The sequence below is a fragment of the Pygocentrus nattereri genome, chromosome 27 (assembly GCF_015220715.1).
Source record: "Pygocentrus nattereri isolate fPygNat1 chromosome 27, fPygNat1.pri, whole genome shotgun sequence".
Lineage (NCBI taxonomy): Eukaryota > Metazoa > Chordata > Actinopteri > Characiformes > Serrasalmidae > Pygocentrus > Pygocentrus nattereri.
The window spans coordinates 18,483,274-18,503,457 of NC_051237.1; the positions used below are offsets into that span (position 1 = coordinate 18,483,274).

Sequence of the window (20,184 nt, forward strand, 5' to 3'; positions counted from 1 at the left end):
CTCTCTCTCTCTCTCTCTCGCTCTCGCTCTCGCTCTCTCGCTCTCGCTCTCTCTCTCTCGCTCTCGCTCTCTCTCTCTCTCTCTCGTGGGTTTTCTGAGGTGCTCGAAGCGCACTCTGAGTAAGCAAGTAAGATAGGGAGCGGGAAAAGATGCGTCATGTCTGATTTCGGGAAATAAAAAAAGCCGGAATTGCTGAAATAAAATGATTTAATTAAATAAATACGTTGGGGAAAAGTGAATACGTAAATAAATCAACAAACAAATAAATACATTCATCGGCTGAACGTACGCCCAATCTGCAGTTGAGGAATAAACACATGAACAAACAAATCAAATAGAATAAAATGAAAATTGTGAATGAAGAAATAAGAAGCGGCAGCACTTATACTCAATATAAATTAACTTCTATAGCGCATTATATCTTCATAAGCAAAGGGGTCATAAGCAAAAACATCCGTGTTTTAACACCAGAAGTCAAAGCGTTTCGAACATACGCTCCTATTAATGGTGCAACACGATGATGCCGCTGTGGCCTTTTCTCCCACTCCGGGTTTTTTTTAAGGGCCTGCTCAAAATTCCTCCTCTCCTTCTCTGTAGGCAGGGCTATGGCTCTGCGCATGCGCGCTGTGCACAGGGCGCGTTAGCGGCAGCAGTGCGGGGAGCGGCGCGAGACGGGCGGTTCGGGAGACCCGCGTTCCTCTGCAAGATCCGGGGAGAAGACGAAACGGAGCGGAAACGGAGCTCGGCCGTGTGTTCGCGCTGCCCGCTCCGGCCATGCTGACCGCGCGACCATGTACTACTACTGCAGACGGGCTACAATGAGTGCCGCCGGGCCTGGGCTGGAGGGCTGCTGCGGGGGAGGCGGCGGCGGCGGCGGCGGCGGAGGAGGAGCAGCAGGGGCAGGAGCAGGGGGAGGTGGAAGAGAAGGCGGCTGCTGCGGGCGGCTGGTGAACGGAATCCGCGGCACGGAGCGCGAGAGCGGCGTGGCGGAGGCCCGGGACGACACGACGCTACGGAGGAAGGCACGCAAGGACGGAGTGTTGGCGAACGGCGCCGCCGCTGTTGGTGCGGACGTCACGCCGGAGGGAGGCGAGGAAAGCGAGGGCGCGAGGAAAAAGAGGTGCTGCTGCGGACTCGGTCGCGTAGGGATCGATCAGAGCGGAGGACGGAGCCGGGGGAGCGAGAGGACCGCGATGAGGAGGACGACGACGACGGTGAGTAGAAGGATGTGAAGCCTCAAGCGATGCGAGGGGTCGTGGAATACACCAGCCGTGAGGAGTTCGGTTGTAACTGATATTCCTCCGTGTTGTTTTATTAGCTTTTTTCAGGGGGTCAGGGATTTCTGGCTGTCGGTGACGGCCGGTCGGAGCCCATGGCGTGCAAGCGGCGTGCGTGCGCTTTCACGCGCACCGCCAAGAGGGTGTGCTGCGGCAGCTCAGACGGCGAAGGGGAGGCTGGCGCGCGCTCACGGCGCAATGGAGGCTCCTGCGTGCCGAGTCCGCCTGGCGAGGCGAAAGCGAACGGGACGGCCCGAGGGCGCGTGAGGCTGTACCGGGTGCGCTCATTCCTGGCCACATCCGTTGGCCACCACAATGGGATGAGTGGAGACGACGGACCTCAGCTGGACATTAGGGGGAACTTGGAGGCTCAGGTGCCGAACGGTGAGCACCCTGCTGAGCGGGGTGGGCCCAGGTCAGCAGTGGCCCGGGTGGAGGAGGCGAAGGGCGAGGCCGGGCGGCGGCAGGCGGAGCTAGAGGAGCGCACGGACAGACTGTGGCGGCGACTGCAGGCCGTGCAGGTGAAGCAGGTAGAGAGGCACATCGCACAGCAGCTGGGTGGGCTGCAAAGGAGGGCCACTGGGCGACGGAGCTCACTAGAGCTGAGCAGGCTGGCACGGAGCTGTGGAGAGGTCCTGTGCACGGCTGGGGGTGCGCTGGATTCAGATCATACGGCTAGCAGTTCTGGAGGGGGCAGTGACAGCGAGGAGGAGGAGGAGGAAGAAGGGAGGCGGCGTGTGTTAACAGCCCCTGTCAGATCAGTGTAAGTGCTGCCTTGCTAATCTGAAGTTGGCCTACAGAGGCCTAAATAAACACAGACCAAGCATGGATGGTCCACGTCTCTGACTTCAGTCCTCCAGGTCATTGGATCACACCCCTAGCCAGTACTAGAACAATGGATGATGCATCAGCGCACCAGAGAACTATTGTACTAGACCAGTGCTTCACAGTTCTGGTCTTGAGGACCCCCTGTCTGGCACGCTAATGATTTCCCTGTTCCTAGCACACCTGATTTTAGCAGCCTGTTGTTTATCTGTCTTAAGTCTTATCTGAATTAAAGTGGGTGTGTTGGAGCACGGAGTTTAAACCGTTCTCTGCCTCAACGTACCTTCTCCAGCTCGTGAAGGGCTTGATGATTATTTGATGAGATGGATTTGGTGTGTTGGGGAAGGGAAATATTGAAGCTGTACTGGGCAGTAGCCTCCCAGCAGCAGGGCTGAAGGGACATTGGCCAAAATGAAAAATTTAGCCATTGCTACATCTAATTTAAACGTGTCTAGTCAACGTCTCTACTGCAATAGTTTCTAGAGCTTAATATTTCACATCCATATTTGTTTGCCTCTACGTCAGTGGCTATGGCTGTACCGCATTTGACTAAAACCATGAATTCCTGCAGTGATGCAATTCTGTGCTACAGAATACTACATAAAATGACACAATGTATTAAAAGCTAGTTTTAGACAGAATACACTTTTAAGAAACATTGGTTGGACTGTCAAGTTAGTTGGTTATTCATTATTGACCCACCTACCAGGGAAATTGGTCATTTTGCTGCCTAGATGTGTCCAATATGGGAGCAGCAGTACCCAGTCAGTCATGGGATTTGTTCCCACGACCTGTCGTACTCCCTCACCGCTAGGCTACCAGATTGCCCCTATTTGCCCCTATTATTGGCAGATATTTGATGATGCCCCATGGACAAGTGTTAAACAGTTTTTGGATTATATCACAAGTCCAGTCACATTGACTCACTGCTAGCTCAGTGGTTTCCAGTCCGGTCCTTTATTATGCTTTATACCACTGCATACCTTCCTTAGCCGTCCAGTTTTGTCCAGCATTCGTAGCTCACATGTTTCTGGCAGTTGTTTCCATTTTCTCCACAGTCGTTTGAGCAGAGAATGGCAGTGGATGAGGGACCGGGCGTGGCTGGGCAGCAGATGGGTGTGGCTGCAGGCTCAGGTGTCGGAGCTGGAATATCGGATTCGTGCACTGACGGAACTCTACACGCACCTCAGACAGGGCAAGGTATTACTGTGTGTGTGTGTGTGTGTGTGTGTGTGTGTGTGTGTTTTTTTTTTTTTTTTTTTTTTTTTTTTTTTTTTTTTTTTTTTTTTTAAAGCATTTTGCCTTTGTATTTATATGGAGATGGAAGCCTTCTGAAAGTGATGGTTTGGCCTAAAGTAATTTACACAGTTTTCCCAGATATCAGCTAAGATGCACGTTTGGGCATTTTGAATTATGTAATCTCCAATAAACATGCATATGTGGTTTTTGTTTCTGTATGGCATGAAAAAAAGGACCAAGCATGTTGCGTAGCCAAAAACAGTAGTAGCCACCACCATAAAGCCTTAATTTTGCTTATAATTTAGTAGATAGCAATGTAATATCTATACAGTGCATATTATCTGTAGTGTCACAAAGCACATAAGCAAGTCTGATTGAGATTCCTCTACAGCTTGTTGTCCAGTACACAACTAAAGATGTAAGTTTTGGAGAACAAGCCACTTGGCTAATCTACTACATTAAAAAAAAAAAAAAAAAAAAAAATATATATATATATATATATATATATATATAGTTACACACACACATTTCTGGCCAAACCAGCACTTCAAAAAAAAATCTATTATAAGTCATGTATTTGTGGTTTCACAGGTGAGAGCGACTCACTCAGTCCCTGAAACGCCCCTCAGAGCACCGAGACCCCCGCGTGCACTCCTCGACTGCAGGTCAGGCTCACACAGTTGCACATAAATGTGCATACTCTCACAGGCATGTGATCTGACTGTAGATATCGTCCATCAGGTCATCCACCTCTGGCGATCCTCTCAGGAAGATGGAAGACGCCGCCCTTTCAACACAAACCCCACCTAGTCCACCATCATCTGCGGCGCGGGTTCGCCCATTACTGCGGCAACGCCGGCACAGGCTTATCCGCCTAGAGGGGTGTGCGGCCCTTGGGTCAAAGGTGACTAGCTTGGAGGTCGCTTAGTTAAAAGTCCATTATTGACGGGGGGTCTTGGGAATCAGTGTAATGTAAATTCTGGGAATGAAGTGAGTAAATGAGCGATTATATGATAGGGTCCTGAAAATGCTGTCAGCTTCACTAATTGCATTTATTTGGATCAAAAACCTGGCATGTTAGCTGGCCCCAGTCTGCTCTGACGTGCTGCATTTGAGCTTTGAGTCAAGCTAATTAGTATTGCCTCAATCCTGGCTGGATTCTTGAGCTTACTGCTTCAGCACACCTGACTCGAGTCATCTCCACAAATAAATGAAAATTGTGCACTAACATTTATGGGAAAAGCCATGTTTAAGTTTGGTCAGGATGAAATGAATGCTTGTTTAATTTTACATAGTCATAATATGGCATGACATTTAAACTTGTAAACATTTGCATTATTTGCATTATGTACATAGAGGGGTGGGAAGGATGATGATAGTTTATCGTTATCATGGTAAATTGCATGGTAATGTTGTCAGTACCCAAGTTCATTTCATTACAGAAGGGGTATAATTAGACCTTGATCGTTTGCTTTAGTTCAGTATGTGAAACTTTAAATATAAACCTCTATTTTTTTAAGTTGTACACCATTTTTTAAATTACGTTCTTACTTATCAAGCTTCTTAGAATGAAATATTGTGATAATTTGTATTTTGAAAATGTGATCTATATAATATTTTTGTAATACTGCACACCCTACTGTTTATAGTTTACTTTATTTAGCAGATGGTCTTATCCAGAACACTGGAAGTTGTGTGACCTTATGAGTCTTGCCGAAGCAAGTCTAGATCAGTGACGTTCTCCAATGTGGAGCAGTGGTTTCATCCACTGTTTATCTGAAAAAGCATAAAAGAATGCATATGCCCAGCTCTAAGGACTACACATGGGTCAGTGCATGACAACTAAAAAAAAGACGCTAGGTTATTGTTTATATTTTCAGCTGGAATTCTATCAGACTGATGTTAATTTTTCCCGTTTATCAGTGAATAATATATTAACCTATCGACACATCATTCACATCACCTCTCCATACTGTATCCACCCAACTGTCCATCCCATTCACCACATGACACTTATTGATATTATCTGGTGTCTTTCCTTTTTCCTCTCTGTTAGCCTGTGACCTTGCCTTGCTGCTGCGTGACCCCAACGGTGTGTGTCTTATGTGGTGCTGCTCCGCCGCGCCTCCCAACAGAAAAGGAGAAGTGTGTGTGGATGCGTAAGACAGAGCTGGATCCATGCATTCACTCTGTTCTCTCCATGCCCTCAGGTACGTTGATCACATAAACAAGCTGTCAGAACTTTTTTGGTGCTAGATTCAAATCTATACGTGTCTGTAAAATGGGTGAGAATTATGAGATGTGAATGTTATTGGATGAAAATTATTGTACCTACGCAATTAAATAAAATAAAGACGTCATCATACGCTTTCTACGGATGAACGGTGTCAAAAGGAGGACGATTCCTAAAACACGTTACAAATGATGTGATAATATTTTGTGGCCGCTTGTCATAAAATACTGTTAGTTTTTCGAGATGGACAGCATGGAGGGTGACCTGGATCGTGCTTGAAGCTTCAGCAGTCTTTTTGTGACTGGTGCTGTCTACTTTGCAGATTTTCCTCTTGCTTTACATTGTGGGATGCCCCCGCTGGCCGGGCCTCAGTCACACAGTGCCGTACAGTGGACGAGCATTGCAGCGTCCTCATCGTGGTTGAGTAGGCGGGGGCAGGGCCCTCAGAGGGCGGGGCGAGCAAGACGGAGGCTGGTGTGTCCTCGGCCACCAAATGCACTGCCACCTTTGTTCAGCACGACCGGTAAGAAAAGTTGTAAATTCTGTTCTTTTCCCTATAGATTATTTCTGTAATGTATTTACTATTGTTTAGCTAAAGAGTTCAAAGCAGTGTTTTTTTTTTTTTTTTTTTTTTTTTAATTGGCACAATAAAAAAAAAAGAGGATTTGCATAGACAGACAAAAATGTACATAGTATATTATACTATGTATATACAGTATTTCTTTACTGTATATATACAGTATAGAGAAAAAAACATTAAGTGGTAGAAACAAATAAAATAAAGTACCTAAAGAAATAGTAAAACAATAATATAACACTTTTGGCATTACAGCTAAACTTGATATCATTTCAGTGTGTATAAGATGAAGCGTTTGCAGAATAATTTAACACTGTCCAAAGAAAAACAAATCTCCAAAATAGGAGCTTTATAGAAGAGAAAAAAGCATTTCATTTTAATGTAAAGAGATTATATTCCAAGCAGTTTTTTAGCATTTCTATTTGTCTGTATCATGAAAATGTGACATGACGTAAAGGGTAGCTGCTATAATAATCCAAAAATGTGAGGGGTGTTTCACCTCTGAGTGCTTTTTGAATGAGGCACAGTACAGAAAAGCAATTTGGCACAGAGCTTATTTATTATATATCACTCTTAAAGGAGTAGTAAAAGAAATGACCACAGAAGTATTATAAGGGAAAAAAATATAGCACTGTAGAATATGGGCCCTTTTGTCTTTTCTTAAGTGATGTCAGCTAAGACTAATAGTCTTAGTTGACTAATCGTTCAGTCTACAGGGATGACGCTATCGTGCACATTAGCACTGCTTGACAAAAGACCTGGTTCTTTCCAGGTGGTTCCAACTGCAGGATTCAGAGAGGAGTGGTCAGTCCGGGCTTCCTCCCTCAGCGAGCCTCTGATTATTCCCCTCTGCCTGCCATGCCCCCAGCCACAGACACACCCACACAGGTCAGTCTCATAGAGGAAATGAAGAGGAAAAATCCGGAACGCTCTTATATTGAATAGCTCTTTCAGCTGTGATTGAATCTCTGGCTTTCATTTCTTACGCAGCCCTTGCGGAGGAGGAGAGGGGAGAGCTCATTCGACATTGATAACTTGGTAATGCCTCTGGGCCTGGCTGGACTAGGAGCAAGAGTGCAAAGACTTCAGTACAAAGAGATTATCACCCCCAGGTAAAATGATTAATAGAGAGTTATTATGCATATATGAATAGGAAATCCATTTTTAACATAAACAAATAAGGCTGACACGGTTGACGTTGACGATGGCAAACCATGTACATTTTATGTGAGGGGAATTGAAAGTAATGCAGTGCAGTGGCTGCAGGGAATGGTATACAGGCCCATTTGTTTCTGGCTGTCTAAGGAATGTCATTATTTCACAAACTTTATGGTGTGAGCTTGTTGGACATCCAATTCCAAAAGCACGGATATTAATATGGAATTGCATCCCCCTTTGTGGCTGTAACATCGTCCCCTCTTCTGGGAAGGCTTTCCACAAAATTTCAGCATGTCTAATGAATTTTTTGTGCCCATTCAGTCAAAAAAGCATTGGTGTTGTCAGGTACTGATGTTGAAATGAGAATCAACATCCCAGTACATTCCAAAGGTGTTCAGTGGGGTTGAGGTCAGGGATCTGCAAAGGCCCTGGTGTACCTTCGCACCAAACTCAGCAAACAATCTCTTTATGGACCTTGCTTTGTGCATAGCAGCACATTCATGCTGGAACAGGAAAGGGCCTTCCCCAAATTGTTGCTGCAGTGTTAGAAGACTTTGCTGACTGGCTGCATCATTAAGTAGTCCTACACCTCTTTGTATCTTCCCTCTTTGTCTATTGTTTTCAGCTCCACTTACCAGATAGGTGCACTTTGTAGTTCATAATTACAGACTGTAGTCTGTTTCTCTTTAACCTTATTCCTAATTGGCAGGACCCCCACATGACCACCTCCGCTCCAGCCCAGTGGCATCCTATAATACTGCAATGTTTAAAGTCAAGCTTTTCAGTATGACCTACACTCCTGCCAATGTTGATGTAGATTATATGTCCATATGCTTGGTTTTACACACCTTTTAGGAATGAACATGGTTGAAACATCTGACCTCTAATAAAGTTCCTCTAATTAGAAGGGGTGTCCATGTACTTTTGGCCATATAGTGTACTTCATAAACTGGATAGAACAAAAGGAAACAATTATGTTCATCCACTACTTTATACTCAGTACATCTGTACTGTACAAGTTCATTTTGTTCATTCTTTTCAATGTAATTGTACTCTCAAAGGTAAAACAGTGGTTTTAAGGTTTAAATGGGTACCTTAAATAAGCGTTTTTTCTGGAGAAAGGTGTGTTTTTTGTATCTTTTCATAACCTTTTTTTAGTGTTTAAACAGGACTATAGAACAAAACACTTGGAGTCAAGACAAGGTGTGTAGAGTCAATGCAGTTTTAAAAATGCCATTTCAATGGAATATGGTATGATTATTTTCTATAACCAAAGGTACTAAAGATACACCTATGAAGGTACCACCCCAATGATAAATTAGTACCTTTTTATTTTGTGAGTGTGTAACATAGATATTATGATCAAAATAAGCCCAAATGCTTTGAAAATTGCATAGAACATACTTACATCATCTTGCATCGTGACAAGTGAAACAAACAAAAATCATGTGATGGTATATAGAAAAGCACAGAGGACATTCAGAGCTATTGTCTACCTAAAGGTTGTGATTACCAAATGAATCTGAAGAAAAAAGACCACAAATATACCATATAAGTCTTATAATAAGACTGAATGAAATCAGACATGAAATTGATCCATGAACAGTTTCAAGTTTGGAGGTAAGCCATAAATAACAAGCTTGTGGGCCACACAGAATCTAAAAAAATGATTAAACAGGATTTCAGAATAAGAATAATTACTTTTTTTTTTTTTTTTGTTCCTAGCACAGTACTGTTCCTTTCTGATTTGTATTCGTGTTCCTTGAAGCAGTTCAGAACCCTTTTTCTAATTAAATTTAATATATAATTTATCATTTCCATTGTGCAAAGTTTCATTCCAAAATGCTGAATATTCATTTGTAACAAGCTTGGATGTAACACATTTTTGAGAATAACAGCTGATGTATAATGGAAAGCATTATATCTCCATGGGAAGTGGTGTTATTCATAATATGCTGTTGATATTTTTTATGTGGAAAGTGTACTCCCAACAATGTATATCATGGGGTAAAAATCTTAAGTGGACTACAGTGCAATATTGGAATGGATTGCTTCAAGTAATCCTTGTGAGAAATCAGAATCTGTGGAAGCCCTTGACATTTGATAATCCAACGCATAGCCTCTTTATTTGAAAGGCCTAATACCAGGGGCTTGGGTGCAAGTAGTGCAGCTGTTGCAATCTGCCTTCCACAGTATAGCATGATTCTCCAAATTTCACCCCTTTTGACAGGCCTACTTTTATAAAAACGAATGTTTTAAGTTATTTGAGCTGTATTTTTTTTAATTTTTTTTCTTCATTCATAATTCACATTGTCCTGTTTTGCCTCTACAGCTGGAGAGAGCTGGACTCTGTCTGTGGGGACTCTGAGGCACTAGTGGATGCAGGCAGTCACTCTGAGAACCACTCTGATGTGCCATACCAGCCTAATGGGGATGGACCTGAAGATGAAAGCGAGGTAGGCGCACATTTCCCAGCTTTAGTTTGAGTAGTACAGTTTGAACAGTTTTAAGAAATATCTCAGACTACAATTGCACTGAAGTAAGAGGCATGAATAACCTTGGCTGACCTTAAGAACACTCTTAAAACTGCTATGAAGAAGTAAATAAGGTGCGCTACCACCCTCACTCTGCTTAGAACAGGCTGTTCCTCTAAAAGCACCAAAGAAAGATGATCAGGGAGGACTTTGAAAGTCGATAAAGGTCTCTGTTAGCATTGGACGGAATGCTAGTTCTGTCCAATTTCAGACTGTTATTCTCAGGGATGAGTAAAGTTCATCAAGGGCAGGTGTTCAGAGGTATCACACGGAGGAAGGAGCATCTCCAGTGTCACTCTGTGATAATGCATATATATTGGCAGCACAGTGAAATGTATTTTCCCCACTCTCACTACTACTTCAGTTCATGGTGGTCTTATAAGTTCATTGCATCAGGCACGTTAGGAGCAGGTCAAGCTCTAAAATGTGCACTTTAGTAGTACTCTAGGACCAGGAGTGGGAACCACAGCACTACCAGAAAGCATTACTGTTTGTAAAATTACACATAACTAACAGCTGAAAAGGTGGTGAACATTTGACGCTCAACAGCTGATTTGCCTGAACCAGAATCTGATGATGATCATTTCAAACATGGAGAAATAAATATTATACATTTTAATTGCATATATTTAATCAAATGTTAATTTACTTACTGGATATCTGTTACATCATTGCTTGTATTGCTCGAAATGTATATACAGCCAAGATAGCAGCAAAAAGCATTGCATACATTTCATTTGTGTTTTGTAATGATACACAACTATATTACAAGCATATCCATATCGGCATAAATAAATAAATAAATCCTAGTGTATAATGTAAAATGTTTCAATGAATGATATTATAATTGATATAGTGTTTATTATATTTAGGAAGAGCAGACTGTTGAGGTGACGCTGGGCTATTGTGCTAAAATGTTTGCATTTTATTAATTTTACTACAATGATTACCCAATAATAAGTGTAATGTAATATTAATTTCTATATGATTTCACTGTAATGTTAATCCAGGGGCATCTAGACTAAATTTCTTCATTTTATAAATGTTTGTGTTAGCATCTGCGATGGACTGGCGACCTGTCCAGGTCCTGGTATCCTGCCTTCCTGCCCAATGACCATTGTGTGTGTGTGTGTGTGTGTGTGTGTATTAGCATCAGCAGATACATGCATATATCAGCATTGGCTTACAATTCCCATATCTGTGCTTCCCAAGTATTTTTCTTGTGTGGTTTTTCTCATGTTAATGTCTGCTGACATTCTTTGGTCAAATAGGGGACCTTAAAGAACTCAGAGCACCCCTTCTGCATATGCCTGGTTAGTGTATGTTGGCAGAATAAAGATCTCACAGGTATTATTGGTAACTAAAGTGTTTTCCACCTAATGAGATCAAGCATTTAATTTAGTTTAAAATATTAATGCACAGATATGGCACTTGTGATATTAACAGGAAACAATTCATGGGAATGCACAAATGCTTTCAGTCGCTTGATGTTTGGAGTTCTTTGAAAACCTCAAGCCCTTTTTGCATGTGTGTATAGGTGGAGGATCTCTCTGATGTTGTGTTTCTGAAGCGGCATGCTGTTTGCGAGAGCAGAGAGAGGAGCCGCTGGGGGAGCTGGGCTCAAAGACGCCGCCGGGGCAGGTGTGTTCAAGTTTGTATTTGTATGTGCATATCTGCACAACAAGAGTGTGTTTGGGTGACCAAAGTAAGCATCTGGAGAGTTCTGAACGTTCTTGTGTGTAACATTTACCTAGAAGTGGGCAAAATGACAAAAGTATGAGCTTACAATATCTGAAGACATTTAAGCGATATACAGTACATATCGATTATCATAGTACATATTGATTATCTCCTAACAACGAAATGTCAATGTCTTAGATATTAGATGATAAGCAAACAGTCAGTCTAGCTATTGGAAATGGGAGAAACGGGCAGACAAAGAGCTGAGCCACTTTGACCAGGGCCCAAATCCTTATGCTCAGACAACTGGGTCAGAAAAACGTCCAAAACATCAAGGTTTGTGGGCTGTCCTGGTCAGCTGTGGTGAGTACCTACTATGGTGAATGGTTAGAGGAGGGACAAAGCATAAACGCCTACAGAGTGCTGGGTGTCCCAATGCTCATCGATGCACAAGGGCAATGAAGGCTGTCCTGTCTGGTCCAACCCAACAGAACGGCTACTGTGGCACGAGTCACAGAACTGTTTAATGATTGTTTCGCGAGGAATGTGTCACAACACTGCATCGCACTCCTGCTGCATGTGGCCAGAGACCAGTCAAGTGCTCATGGCAACCCCTGTCCACTGTGGAAAGTGAATCCAGTGGGCACACTAGTATTAGAACTGGAACTTGGAGCAGCGTGGGCAGCGTTGTGTTGTCTTTCAACTTCACATGAATGGCTGGGTACATGAGCAGTGTTTACCTGAGGGATTGATGGCTCAAGAAAGCACTGTAGCAAGAAGACAAGCCGGTGGACGTAGTGTGATGCTGCAGGTGACTTTCTGCTCAGAAACCCTAGATCTGGACCTTCATGTGGATGGCAATTTGACACATGCCATCTAGGTAGAGGCATCTTTTAGCAGGATAATGCCCCTGCTAAACTGCACAATTGCACACATTGATCAAGAATGGTTCAAGGACCATGATGAGTTCAAGGTGCTGCCCTGGCCTCCAAATTGCCCAAATCTCAGCCTTGTCGAGCATCTGTGGGATGTGCTGGAACAAGTCAGGATCTGCTGCTAACAGCTTGGTACCAGATATCACAAGGCACCTTCAGAGGTCTTGTAGAGCCATGCTGCGGCAGATTAGAGATGTTTTGGAGGCGCATAGAGGACCAACAGCATGCTACCACAGAAAGTGCAGCTACAGCACATAGTAAGAGTAATAGGAAAAGCACAGATAAACATCAAACTCAAGCTCATTTTAACCTCTGCTCTGATAGAATTAATGGAATAAAAACTAGTAATACAAATCCCAAACATTATTTGCTCTGAATGGCTCTCTGCTTTTCATGATTAGGATGAAGAGAGGGTGGAAAAGGCCAAATACTTTGATGGTTTTGTAGCTGTTAGCAGGACTAACAAATTGGCTGTTGCTTCGAACACAGGATGTTGACCGTAATACGTGCGCTCTCTGTTTAGATTAGAAAAGAACGAAACAAACAAGAAAAAACACATTTCATGAAGGTTGCATGGGAACAAGTGGCTCAGATAGAATTGAGTTTTATGCAGTTTTATGACTCGGGTCTCATTCATATGAGGCATTGAAATGTATCCGATGCAGGATGGTGATGTGACTTCTGTCTGAACAGCAAGAGCAGAATTCAAGTGAATTCAAGATTTCCATCAATCCAATCTGCCAACCAGATGCTTTATGGAAGTCTTTAAAATACATTATTATGGTAACACTGATTTGAGGAGGGGCGAGACAAGCAGGAATAGTGTAAACAGATAAGCGTCTCACTTTCTAATGAGAAGAATTAAACTAATAGCTATTCAAAGTCAGACAGTCAAAGGTCCCTCACCTACATCAAATCTCTTTATCCAGTGTTTGTTGATGTTTTGACACAGAATTTAGTTCTGGGTTTCATTCTTTTTTGTGGCAGGTAAGCATAAACATAAAGAAACTTACTCCGTTTCTCAGCTTCCTCAAATAAAAAAGAAAGGAATGGATAATTTTACTCCTTTCTGTAATCTGTAAATGATGACCACCAAACAGTAAATTCAAAATCAGGCAATTTATTTTGGATTTGGACCACTTTTACCAGCAGTGTAAACACAGCCTGTCACTTTTTAATGAAACATGCAGTTGGTCAGGGTTGTGGTTGCACTGAAAAGCTTCTTACAAGCATATGCATATGGTTGGTATTATTGTAACAAGTTTTTGTGCCAAAAAATATTATCGTCATGTTGCCCATTTCTTTGTTTACTCACAGTAAATCCGTTCACCCGACTTTAGCACCGTAATTTATTTGTCAGATCCTCCTCCTCCTATCATGGGGATGGGAAGAGCTCCAGGGGTTTAGAGCAGGCCCCCTGCTCACCAGACCCCAGGCAGGGGCACTTTGCTGAGGGAGACACCTCGCCATGTAGCCCCCTGTGCTCTGGAGCAGACGATCCCTTCTACCAGATGGAGGATGAACAGCAGGTGTGTGTGTGTCTGAGTGAGTGCGTGTGTGTGTGCATGCCTGAGTACTTAATGTTCCATTCACCTCCCTCATTATAGCTGTTACCATGGTGATTATGAAGCTGAAAGGACTTGCTGTTTTTTCAATTCTGATTTGGGCCTGATTTTATCTTTTTTTTTTTTTTCTTCCCCCAATGTTAATCAACCTAATTGTTTTGAATTTCTTAACCTGAGAAAAGCTGCCATGAATCTTCCTTTATGCACCTTTTGTGCATATGGTGAAAGATGTCTGAGTGCCTTTTTGCATATTTAAATGCGAGTTAATGACGACGCTTACTAATTGACCCATCTAAGCTCTGCCCACAAAGGCGTTCTTTTGTGTTTGCTGTTATCAAAATGGATGTTTTACCTGATGTTGGCACAAATTCCTCCTAAAGTGAAATCGTAGCACACAACTTTCACCAAAATGTGCATTCAGAATATTCAGAATTTATATTTTTGCATGAATACATGTGAAAGATCATGCTCTTAGAGTAAATTAGGTGTAGGATTACTTTTTAGTTAGGTCAAAAGTGCAATGATGAGAAATAATGAAATCTTGGAAGTAATGATAAAAATGATCAATAAAAATGGACCAAACAATAAAAACACAAATAAAACAAGAAGATTTCAAACAGTAAACAATAACAATAGTAATAATAATCATGTAAAACTGGCTCTAGGATAAGTCAGGTAGCTTAAATTGTGGAAAATTTAGATTTTCCATGAGTAAAAACAAGAGCTCTTTGATTAGTAAAAATGTTGAGGTTATTTTGGGAAGGGTTTTGTTTTTCATATAGAATGTCTTCTGAACAGTGAATCCATTGTGCCCTTTGAGTGCACAATTTTTGTAAAATAGTAGACAGCCTATTCAGTTTTATTACTTTTTTGTGCCGTATTAAGACTCGAATAGTGATGGACGGTGATTATTGGCATGTTTTTGTGAAGTAACGCCTGCAAAAGAGCAGCCATTCTTTCTTGAAGAGTTTGAGCCATACAGGCAGGCGCAAGATTATTTCATTTCACAGTGGTCTCTGCACATGCACTTGGACCACTTTGTCTGCTTCCACACCACTATGAAAACTTAAAATAGGGAGTAACGAGACAAGTGAACTGTTTTCAGGAGCACAAGGATCTGTTCTATGGACTTCACTCGTGCTCGAAGACATCTGAATATTACAGTCAGGTGTGTTGGTTCTCAGCTCTTCAGTGTGGTAGATTTTCAGGGCCAGGACTGAGCACCTCTGCCTTAGAGGAACTTCAGCCATGCTACAGTAGTTGATTGTTAACCTTGGAGCCATGGATTCTTAACCTTTTCCACCTCAAGGTCCATCTGTTTATCCCTAGAAAACATGTAGGTCCACAACTTGAGTGAAAAAAAAATTTCTGGGAAATTTACAACACGGCCTTTGTTTGGTATGCAACGTTTATTATTGACAGTATTAACCAATTAAGTAAAGGCAAACTTGTTCTATATCAGGTTGAATGGTGTTAAATTAAGACATTCATACAACACATTTTACAGCAGTTCACTATTGGACAATTAAAATTTTCAGGGGAATATATTTTGCTTTTAGTCCAAAGGGGCAAGAAATGGATAAAGCTGTTTTGTGCCATTTTTGTAGGGCTTATATTGATGTTTACTGTTTGAAAGCATCTTATTTTTATTATGAAGTCCATTTATTTTCATGACAATGCCATCATTGGCACACTATGGACCTCTGGCTTTCCCCTTAGAAGGTGCTTGTGGTCCTTGGCCTAGTGGTTCTGAAACACTGGTGTTGACTACATAAGGTATCTACTATTAGCTTACCTGGCTAGCGGTATTAAAACAGCTGTCTTTTAATAGTTTGACTTTTCACACATACAAATTCAATAATAATAGTAATAACAATTTGAGTTTTAACAATTTGAACACACTAAATGTACATATTGTAGCGTAGATGTTGTCAATTTCTCATAGGGTCAGTGGGATCATTGCAAATGTTCTGTAAAGCTTGTCCAACATTTCCAACAGTAGAAAGACTGCATTTGTGTCCAGAGCATGGATAACTTGGTTCTAATGGAATTTAAGTTGGACTTTAATTCAGTTCAACTGAAATAATTTTAGATTTTTGTTTTAGACTGTGCAGCCATGGGAGCGCAGGTCGTTCCCCTTGCTGGAGGCGGAGCTCCGGTGGCTGCAGAACGATGAAGAGGCGGATGCCGAAGAAGATGCAAGTGCGGCCAGCGGCCGCAGCCAGAGTACAGACTCAGGCATCTCAGTGGGCAGCCTGGAGCTCTCGCCGAGGACCCCTCAAACACATCATCAGCAGTTGGGCACGGAGCCTGTGGACCTGCAAACGCTTTTCTTCAAACCAGCCGTCCCAACATCTCAGGATTCTGCCTCTCTCATACCTTCCTTAGCCCCAGCCCTCTCACTTTCCTCCCAGTTACACTCTCCCATCTCACCTCGTGCCCATACTGTGTCCAGTCACCGAGTCAGCAGGGCCGATGCCACTTCATTCTGAACCAGATTGGAGAAAGCAACTATGTAAGAAGTACATGAAATACCGTAGCCCATTTATTGCAGTATTAAAACATCTTATTAAATCACTCAACCATACTAATTAAACCAACCATCACAAGTCCTGCTGTCCTGTTTGTTTTTTTTTTTTTTTTTTTTTTCTCTCACTTCACCCTGCTCTTAAACATTCTGGACCCTCTTATCACATCAACCTTAAGCTTATCCTGCAACCCTTGTCTGACTCCATGTGAATCACCACCTGCCTATTCCACCCAAAGTGTTCTCTTCACCAAAATCTCTTTGTTTTGTACTCAGCTATTCTTCTAACTCTAGCTCTAACATAACCTCCTTATTCTCTTAACACATTTCTTCCAAGATAAAACTGCACTCCCTACCTGCCAGACTTCATACCCAAGCTTCTTCCTTGTCCACTCTCCCCTCATTCACTTTCAATCCTCCTTGTTCTATATGGGATAGATGGGCTGACTCGTTCACCTGCTTGCAGATGTTTTCTGTTATTTGTTCATTTTCCGGACCTGTCTAAAGCATTATTCTCCCTGTCTCACTGTTGAGTTGATCTAAACATGAGAATGTCTTGTTAACGTTTCGTGTTTCCGTTGCTCTCATTCTGTATGTCGAGCACTAGTTTCCTGGATCAAGAGATTTGCCCACAACACAAGGATAAACTTAACAACATGCAGCATAAATGCACTACATATTACCCATCTTGTCTTACGTGACCTTTTCTTGATCATACAGTTAAATACATGTATTCCATACAGATGTATACATATTGTTAATCACAACTTTGATATATATATATAGAAATGTGTGTGTATATATCTCTTGACTCCGCATCAAACATTGTGACCGTCGGTAGCTCCATGTCTGTTTGAATCAGCTCAACACAAGATGTATGCCTTTGTTCTGTGAAGTATAACGTGTATACACAAACAGCGTATACGTGTCTCTGTCCCTGTGTGTGTTTTGGACAGGTCCGTTACACTGCTGAATCAAGGGTGTGACACTTTAAAAAAAAAAAAAAAACACAAACAAAAAAAATCATTTTGTAGAAAAAGTACACAAGAAAAAAAATGGACCTATGACTTGAAACACATTGCTCCCATTGCAAAGCTGAAATAAAGGGGGAAAAAAGTTGTTTTTTTTTGGCATCAAGTGTTTTCATTCAACAATATATCATTTAGGTCTGGGTGATGTGGGTAGTTGCAAGGGTAGAAAACATGGACAAAGTACATAGAAACTGAAATACACTATGTTGCCAAAACTTGCTCGTCTACCTTCACACGCATATGAATTTGAGTGAGATCCCATTCTTAATCCATAGGGTGTAATATGGTGTCAGACCACCCTTTGCAGCTATAGCAGCTTCAACTCTTCTGAGAAGGCTTTCCACAAGGTTTAGAAGTATGCTGATGAGAATTTTTGACCATTCTTCCAGAAGCGCATTTGTGAGGTCAGACACTGATGTTGGACGAGAAGGCCTGGCCTGTAGTCTCTGCTCAAATTCATCCCAAAGGTGTTCTGTGCAAGCCAGTCAAGTTCTTCCACACCAGACTCTTTATGTACCTTGCTTTGCACACTGGTGTGCAGTCATGTTGGAAGAGGAAGGGGCCGTCCCCAAACTGTTCTCACAAAGCTGGGGGCATGAAATTGTCCAAAATCTCTTGGTCTGCTGAAGCATTAAGAGTTCCTTTCACTGGAACTAAGGGGCCGAGCCCAACTTCTGAAAAACATGATCCCCCCTCCACCAAACTTTACACTTGACACAATAAGGTCTGACAAGTACCGTCTCCTGGCAACAGCCAGAGCATTTCACGCTTTACATTGCGCTTGGTGATGTAAGGCTTGGACGCAGCTGCTCAACCATGGAAACTCATTCCATGAAGCTCTCTACGCTGTTCTTGAGCTGATCTGAAGGCTACATGAAGTTTGGAGGTCTGTAGTGATTGACTCTGCAGAAAGTCGGTGACCTCTGGCCTCTATGCCCCTCAGCATCCGCTGACCGCTCTGTCATTTTACGTGGCCGACCACTTCGTGGCTGAGTTGCTGTCGTTTCCAATCACTTCCACTTTGTTATAATCCCACTGACAGTTGACTGTGGAATATTTAGTGGTGAGGAAATTTCACGACTGGACTTTTTGCACAGTTGGCATCCGATCACGGTACCACGCTGGAATTCACTGAGCTCCTGAGAGCGACCCATTCTTTCACTAATGTCTGTAGAAGCAGTCTGCAGGCCTAGAGGCTTGGTGTTATACACCTGTGACCATGGAAGTGACTGGAACACCTGAATTTAATTAGTTGGATGGGTGAGTGAAAACAATATAGTGCAATATAGTGCATGTGTCAAAAATCTACCTCAGTTGAAAGTAGATGTATGGAAGTTATCTGGCTGACATAGTGACCATGCTTTATGAACTCTGCCCAATTACTCATATATATATTTTCCACCCATGTAAATATGGTTTACTAAATGTTACATAGGAGTAGAGACAACTATATTAGCAGCAGAGGTGTCAAGTAACGAAGTACAAATACTTCGTTGCCTTACTTAAGTAGAAATTTTGGTTATTTTTACTTTACTGGAGTAATTATTTTTTAGATGACCTTTTACTTCTACTCCTTACATCTTCACTCCATTACCTGTACTTTCTACTCCTTACATTTTAAAAATAGCCTCGTTACTGCCATTTCATTTGGACCTGTTTTCATTCCGGCGTGTCATCGTTTAAAAACCCTATCCTGACTAATCGCGCCATCCGGGTAGAGTGAATTTGATTGTGGTTGGATGAGAAGTATAAACATATAATATTCCGACACCCTATTGGTTTGTACGTGATCCATCGCACCTGCTATTGGTTTGTACGTGATCCATCGCACCTGCACAGGTCACGTCACACTCCAGCGAGGACGTAGCAGACGCGCGTAGCTTAGTATAAAGATGTCCGTGGCAGAGACTCAAGAGAATTCGAGCGAAGTGTCCCAACTAAGCACCAGCGAGGAGGTTGGTAGCCAGGAAGACCAACCAACCAACCAACCAACTCTGGCCGTACCTGGAAGAATTTTTCGAAATGGTTGGATGCAAAAACAACTCCTTTCGAGCACCCAAGTACCGCGAGCTAATGGCTTTAAAAACTCGCCGTCTAATTTGAAAAAGCATATTGAGGTAAGTTGAAAGTTTTAGTGTCGATTATTGACAAAATGTTGTAGTAACCTAGTGACGTACTAATGGTAAGTTTGCTATAACTAGATTCATGCCAACACATGCTATAGTTGCTTGTTAGCAGTAGGCTATAATTCAACATTGCAAGTTTGTTTGTTGGGCTTTTTGTGAGATTTGAAATTCGACTTCAGCCAAATGTTATCTGAGCTTATGTTATTGCTATTTGCAATATTTGTAAGTTAATTGTGCAAAGCTATAGTCTACAGCTGGTTGATGAAGCATGTACTAAGGCTAGGCATGATCCTGTCTGTGTATGAGGGTGCCTGCCTGTTTGGGGCAGGCCCCATGGCTTCTTGTAAACAGGTAATAGGCCCAACTATCAGCCAAATGCAGTTTAAAATGAATTAAATTTGGACTATGTAATCAATAATGCTACTTCTCAGCCATGCCTGCAGTTGCTTGTGGTCCTAAAACAGCTTTTAGTGGCAA

The 20,184-nt window shown here is 42.3% G+C and overlaps 1 protein-coding gene across 1 annotated transcript; it reads left to right on the plus strand.

Annotated features, from left to right (window-relative positions):
* Nucleotides 1-591: 591 nt before the first annotated feature.
* On the plus strand, nucleotides 592-17,670 carry LOC108425266 (KAT8 regulatory NSL complex subunit 1). Its single transcript, XM_017693823.2, has 13 exons — nucleotides 592-1,214; nucleotides 1,319-2,040; nucleotides 3,161-3,302; nucleotides 3,933-4,006; nucleotides 4,083-4,245; nucleotides 5,398-5,551; nucleotides 5,897-6,097; nucleotides 6,924-7,039; nucleotides 7,142-7,263; nucleotides 9,642-9,765; nucleotides 11,381-11,484; nucleotides 13,819-13,987; nucleotides 16,129-17,670. The coding sequence occupies exons 1-13, from the start codon at nucleotides 792-794 to the stop codon at nucleotides 16,513-16,515; spliced, it is 2,901 nt and encodes a 966-aa protein (XP_017549312.2). The 5' UTR covers nucleotides 592-791; the 3' UTR covers nucleotides 16,516-17,670.
* Nucleotides 17,671-20,184: the final 2,514 nt, after the last annotated feature.